Below are 6,953 nucleotides of genomic sequence, written 5' to 3'. Positions count from 1 at the left end.
AGAGGGCCCAGGAAAGCCAGTGCTGCTGTCCCACTCCAAACCAAGGGGTGTGAGATCCGGCAACTGATGGTCTAAGTCCGGGTCTGAGTCTGAAGGCTCAAGAACTAAGAGAGCTGTGTTTAAGGGCTGGAGAAGATGGCTATCTCAGCTCAAGCAGAGAGAGCAAATTCACCTTTCTTCAACCTTTTTGTTCTGTGTGGGCCCTCAGTGGATTGGATGATGCCCTTCCACCTTTTTGTTAACTCAATCTACCTATTCAAATGGGAGCACTCTCACAGAAATACCCAGAAATAATGCTTTACCAACTCTCAGATCATACCTTAGCCGAGTCAAGCTGACATGTGAAATTAACCGTCACACTTAGCAGACATAGTGATTTCTTACAGAGTTTTATTTCCTCATCTAAGAGATGGAAAACAAGGCCCAAATGGGCTTGTAAGTTTGAAATGCCGTTTTCAAGTCAAGCTGGGTGTTTTGCTGGTTGCCTCACAGACCAGCCACATTCTAGATTTATCCTATTTATACATGCCTTCCCCCCATTAACTGGAGTTTCCACCCAGTTATTGTAAAGCCTAAAATTCCATGTGCTGTCTCTACAACTTTGAACCTTAGGGAGCTCCAGAGACCTAGCTGTGAGTTCCCCTGTTCTCACTGGATATGCTCCCACCTAGTGGGAAGGGCTCCCCATCCAACTGGCTCTCGTCGGTCTGGCCAGCTACACTTGTACTAATCCTCAGCCTAATGGTTTTTTAGCTTCCTAGCAGCTCGAAAATATTTAAAGAAGCCAATCATATCTTCCCATGGTAGCCAAGGGTCACATCGCCCTCCTCTCAGTACAAAGCATGCCTCCCACAGCCCATGCTGGCTCACTGTTTCTGAGTATGACCACCAAATGGTCTGGCCTGATGTGGAGTGTCCTCCCCCAGGTTGTGAGAATATGTGACTAATAACTGCTGTCAATCTCTTCTGTCCAGTGTTGTGTGTCATGTATTTGGTCATCTTGTGCTATTTAGGGTGGGGAATCCATCCTTTCATCAGTGGGGTAAAAAGGTACAATCAGAATACCATCTACTCTTCTCCACTGCTAATCTAGAGCCGCCTTCAATATCTTTCCCTATTTTTCCTTGTTCGTCCCTGATTGTTTCATAATAATGTCTGTTTTTGTTGCAGATGTTCAGTTTCTTTTGGAAGGTAACATTTTCTCTCACAGATCTCTTCTTTATCCTATCCTGTCTAATGCTGCTTGTTTTTTGTTATTTTTGTTTTACTTCCCTCAGAGGTGTTATTGGCATAATTCTTTTTTAAGCAGGAATTTATAGTTTCAGGATTGAAGGATATGTCTGTGGACTTCACCTGGGAGGAGCAGGTCCATCTAGATTCTCCTCAGAGGAACCTGTATGGGAAAGTGATGCTGAGAAACTATAGGAACCTGGTTTCACTGGGTAAGGACTTCTTGTAACTCAAAACCTACCTGTTACCATCTTTCCTACCACTGACAGCTTGTACAGCCTCTGGAATTTTTGAATTTGTACTTGACATCCTAATACTACAGGACATTATTTTAGGGTAGTTCCTTAGTGTCCTGTCAAGGTGAAAGGTCTTTTCTGTAGAGAATGGAAAAATGGGAAATCTCAGAAGACACATACTCTCAGAAGCCCTGAAGAGGAAGGGATAAGACATGCTGGGAGTGATTTTTATGCTCAGTTCAGAACTCAAATGTAGTGTTTTTCTTCCTAAGCAGGACATCAGCTTTCCAAACCAAATGTGATTTCTCAGCTGGGTTGAGAACTGAAGCTGATGACAAAAGAACATTCTGGGTACATCTCCCCAGGTAAGGATCAGGCTGCAAAGACTTGTTTTATGAGTGTCACCTTGGGGCGAAACCACTTCAGAGGTCCCTGAGTCTCTTGAGACCTGTACCATTTGCTGTGTGTTGTCGTTGAGTCAAGTGTTACAAATACCTTCTCTAGTATGTAAGTTTTTTTGGGTTTTTTTGGTCTTCTGATGCTTGAGACCATTTAGTCTTTGAATGTTTATTCTCCCATTTGATTTTTATGCTCCCCCCTTGTTCTCCTACTTTTATTAAACATTTCTTGAACTTCTGCCTAGTTTCCAAATTTTTTATTTTCTGTGTGTCAGTTTCTTTTCAATAGTTTTGTCTCTCTGGACTTTGTATTTGTCTAAGAGTGTGAATATATACCCCATGTCCTCTGTGTTGTTTACTGGGTAGCACTTGTTGGTACTTCACACTTGACTGGATAGGCCTTCTTTGAGCTTACTTGGTGGTGTGTGTGTTTTACAGGTGGACCCTGCTTGGCTTCCCACTTTTTCTCTTCTTCTGTGTAACTGGGTCAGATTAGAAGGATAAAGTCCAGTTCATGCACATCTTTTGCTTTCACAGTAAAGCCTCCTGCCCATAGGCCTTTGATCTGTTGGTTCACTGCTATCTCTGCTCTGGTAATTTTGATCAACCTGACAAGTGGATTCTCAGACTGTAGTTGCCTGTCCTTTGCCTCATTGCTTCCAGGCCATTTTATCTGGGATAAGAAATGGGATCAGTGAAAACAAAGGCTGAATGGTTATAAGGCCTTTCCTCTGGCTCCATTTCAAGCAATTCAACAGATTCTTCCCTACCTGCCTCTACCACTAGTTCTTATCTTCAAGGAATGGGTGTTTAGGAAAGGGTAGGGCCCTTTAGGATTCTCTTCCCTCAACAGTGAGAAAATCACAGGCTCCTTGGGCAGAAGGGAAGAGCTTTGAGATTGTGCCATTCTCCCTTGAGAGTTTAAGTTTCAAGTATGTTCTGATACTTTATCTTCCAGCCAAGTATGTACCCTAAGGGTAGTTTATATACATTAATTTACTTAGTCCTTATGAGATTATTTGCATCCTCATTTTATATCTGTGAAACTCAGATTCAGAGAAACAAGTACTTAAGATGCTAAGCGTTAACAGCCAGTGTTTAAACCCAAGTTTGTCTGCCTCCAGGGTAAAGTCTTTTCACTATGTCACACTACTATGTTTTATGAAGATTTAATATCAGAATTATAGCCAGCCTGCAGAAGAGAAGAAACTGCTGGTAAATGTGCTATGGCTTATTGATCTGCCTCTCCTAATCCCAACTTGTCTATATATCTTCCCTTAGTTCCATCTTCCTTTGTCCAACAGTCGGTGATTTCAGTATCTGTCCCTCCTGCATAGGCTCACTCTTTCCTCTGCTTACCCTGCTTCTAGTTCCCCTGTTATCGGTGGCTCACTGTTCTTTCCCTCCCTTCCAATTCTCTTCCTAATTATAGGGACATCTTTGGAAGCTCTCAAATGTGCCATATAGTTATTCTCAGTTGCATTCTCTCATTCCCATCTTATACAGTTTTCAATCTAGTATAGAAACAATTTTGAATTTTTATTTTTTTCAGACTGGAAGACCAAGACTTGAAACAAAAGAGTCAACTACGAAGCCCAAGTTACTGAAGATTTATCTTATGGGGTAATAATGGAAAGGGAAGGTCTCTGGCATTCTTCTTTAGGGGAAACCTGGGAACCTGATAATTGGTTAGAGGGGCAACAGGAAAACCAGGATAGACATTTGGGCCAAGTGCACATTACCCATAAGGAAACCCTCACTGAGCGAAGGACATGTGGAGGTAATGAACTTGAAAGATGTTCCAGTCAGGGTTCAATCATTGATATACAACAAACTATTCCTGTGGGGAAAAGTCCTCACAACTGGAATTCACATGGAAAAGACACTAAACAAAATGCTGAATTAATTAAAACTCAAAGAATATTTGCAGGAGAGAAAGTCTATGAATGTAATGAGTGTGGGAAAACCTTCAGCCAGAGTTCGTCTCTTCTTAAGCACCAGAGAATTCATACGGGGGAGAAACCCTATAAGTGTAATGTATGTGAGAAGCACTTCATTGAACGTTCCTCACTTACTGTACATCAAAGAATTCATACTGGAGAGAAACCCTACAAATGTAATGAATGTGGGAAAACCTTCAGTCAGAGCATGAACCTTACTGTTCATCAAAGAACTCATACTGGAGAGAAACCATATCAATGTAAAGAGTGTGGAAAAGCTTTCCGCAAGAATTCATCCCTTATTCAACATGAAAGGATTCATACTGGAGAGAAACCCTACAAATGTAATGAATGTGGTAAAGCTTTTACCCAAAGTATGAATCTCACAGTGCATCAAAGAACTCACACAGGAGAAAAACCCTATGAATGTAATGAATGTGGAAAAGCCTTCAGTCAAAGTATGCATCTTACTGTACATCAGAGAAGTCATACTGGAGAAAAACCCTATGAGTGTAGTGAATGTGGAAAAGCCTTTAGTAAGAGCTCAGCTCTTACCCTGCATCAGCGAAATCATACTGGAGAAAAACCCTACAAATGTAACAAATGTGGGAAATCCTTTAGCCAAAGTACGTACCTTATAGAGCATCAGAGACTTCATTCTGGAGTAAAACCTTTTGAATGTAATCAGTGTGGGAAAGCTTTCAGTAAGAATTCATCTCTTACTCAACATCGGAGAATTCATACTGGAGAGAAACCTTATGAGTGTATGGTATGTGGAAAACATTTCACTGGGCGATCATCCCTTACTGTACATCAGGTTATTCATACTGGAGAGAAGCCTTATGAATGCAGTGAATGTGGAAAGGCCTTCAGCCAGAGTGCATACCTTATTGAGCATCAAAGAATTCATACTGGTGAGAAGCCCTATGAATGCGATCAGTGTGGAAAAGCCTTCATTAAGAATTCATCCCTTATAGTGCACCAGAGAACTCATACAGGAGAGAAACCCTATCAGTGTAATGAATGTGGAAAAGCCTTCAGTCGGAGTACAAATCTTACACGGCATCAGAGAACTCATACGTGAGGAAAACATGGGACCCTTCATCATGATTAACTCTTCAGTGGTAATCAGATAAGTCATGTAATATAGAAACCTAATAAATGTAATGATTCCAGTAATTTTTTAGTTGAAGTATAACATACCATGTCAGAAAATACAGACCACTGCAGAGAAACCACATAAAAGTGGAGAGAAATCTTGATTCAGAAAGTAAAACTTACTTTATACCAGAACGTTTAAATAACTAATGTTCTAAGCAGTGAGGATTCATGCTGAAGATAAGTTCTATTGTATTATACTGCAGATTCTCCTTTGGACATCAGAGACTTCACACTGGAGAGAAAATGTGAGAGTGCTTAACTGGACAGCCCAAAGACCTGGTATGTAGTCCTGATCTGCTACTAACTTGGACAAGTCACTTACTTTCACCAGGTCCCAGTGTCCTTATTTGGTAAATGAGGGCTTTTTAGATTTAGAAGGCTCCAAGATTGCTATAAGCTCTAAAATGCTACAATCCCATAAATATAATGAATGCTTGAAAATCCTTGATTTTTCACCATCTTATATATGTTATCTAGATGCTCCTATTCCACAATCTGGTTTCTCTGAATCTGTTCAGTCAAAATTTTGTACCTCCACCAACTGCTATGATTGTTTCATGTCCTCCTCTATGCCCTTTTATTTTCTCCTCTGAAACATTGGCTGGTTGCTACCAGATGACAGAATAATTGTACAGATCTTAATACAATAGCATGCTGTTTTAATTCTCCAATAACAGTCATTAAACTCGTTAATAAGCTAATTATTTAGAAAACAATATAACAGATATAGTCTTAGAGTCCATAGGATTGAAACACATCTTTGGATTGTACTCTTAACTATCAAAGTGGAAAGGAGAGGAAGCTAAACACTAACAGACATGAAAATCTGATGGTATTAACAAAATCTTTACAACTCATAAAATATTCAACACAGTCATAGGGAGAGATTTTATAGATCTATAGTTATGAGAGTAGTTAAAGCAATTTCATTTATAGGTGATAAATATGATTAGGAAATCAAACTGAAAAAGATAGTCTTTGTTTTCCTAGGGCTAAACTAAGAAACTAGCAGTGGGATGGGAGAGAAGAGGAAGAATTCAAGCAATGATAAGGCAGAATCTAGGTATAGTGGTAATCAATTAAGTGTGAGCACTCAGATTTATTTAGGTGGATGGCTGCCATAATTAACAAAAAAAAGTTGACTGACTTTGTGGGGCAATGATGAGTTTGGTCTGGGGGCATTTTATGAGTGAGTGGTATCCAAATGAAGATTACTGATAGGCAGTTGAATAAGTAGAAAGGTGGTGATGAAAGGGTATTCTGGGAGTACTGTCTTTAAATGCAATAAGTGGAAGGCTAAACTAAGAAGCTTCGCTGGTAGCTCTGCTGTTAAAGAATCCGCCTGCAATGAGGGAGACCTGAGTTTGATCCCTGGCTTGGAAAGATGCCCTGGAGGAGGGCACGGCAACCCACTTCAGTATTCTTGCCTGGAGAATCCCCATGGACTGAGGAGCCTGGTGGGCTACAGTCCATGGGGTCATAAAGAGTCACACATGACTTAGCACACACAAGTGGGAAATATCAAATTAGTAGAAGCTGAGGAGAAAAAACAGGCCAAAAAAAAAAAAAAATCAGGAGAAGGTGGTGGCATAGAAGTAAAAGAATTTTAGCATAGAGATAGATTTTCAAATGCTACCATAAGGTAAAAATAGAAAATGGCCTTTGGTTTTTGATAATCTCTAACTTTTAGTGGGTTGAAGAGTGAGTTAAAGGTTGAAAAGGACTTAATAGCTTGATTGACAAAGGAGAGATTTAGGAAGGTAACTAGGAGACTGTGGTTGAGAGAGGGAAAGCTTTTGGCTACAAATAACAGAAAGCCCAGATAACAATGACTTGCAAGCAAACAGGGATTTATTTTTCTCCCATAACTAATCTGGAGGTGCTTGGCATTGTTTCAAAGGCAAAATAATTCAGTGCCTTGATTGTCATGACTTTTTCATCAAGTCACAGGATGGCTCCCATACTTCAGGTAAAATATCTCCATTCAA

The 6,953-nt window shown here is 40.2% G+C and overlaps 1 protein-coding gene across 1 annotated transcript; it reads left to right on the top strand.

Moving 5' to 3' along the window:
- Window positions 1-3,493: 3,493 nt before the first annotated feature.
- On the top strand, window positions 3,494-4,888 carry ZFP2 (ZFP2 zinc finger protein). Its single transcript, XM_068979700.1, has one exon. The coding sequence runs from the start codon at window positions 3,494-3,496 to the stop codon at window positions 4,886-4,888; it is 1,395 nt and encodes a 464-aa protein (XP_068835801.1).
- The last annotated feature ends 2,065 nt before the right edge of the window (window positions 4,889-6,953 follow it).

Source organism: Capricornis sumatraensis, chromosome 9 (assembly GCF_032405125.1).
Source record: "Capricornis sumatraensis isolate serow.1 chromosome 9, serow.2, whole genome shotgun sequence".
In the NCBI taxonomy this organism is placed as follows: domain Eukaryota; kingdom Metazoa; phylum Chordata; class Mammalia; order Artiodactyla; family Bovidae; genus Capricornis; species Capricornis sumatraensis.
This window is presented reverse-complemented; position numbering and strand designations above follow the sequence as displayed.

What these genes read in the sequence shown, in the direction of transcription:
- ZFP2 (XM_068979700.1), top strand. Translation starts at nt 3,494, where the DNA reads ATGGAAAGGGAAGGTCTCTGGCATTCTTCTTTAGGGGAAACCTGGGAA.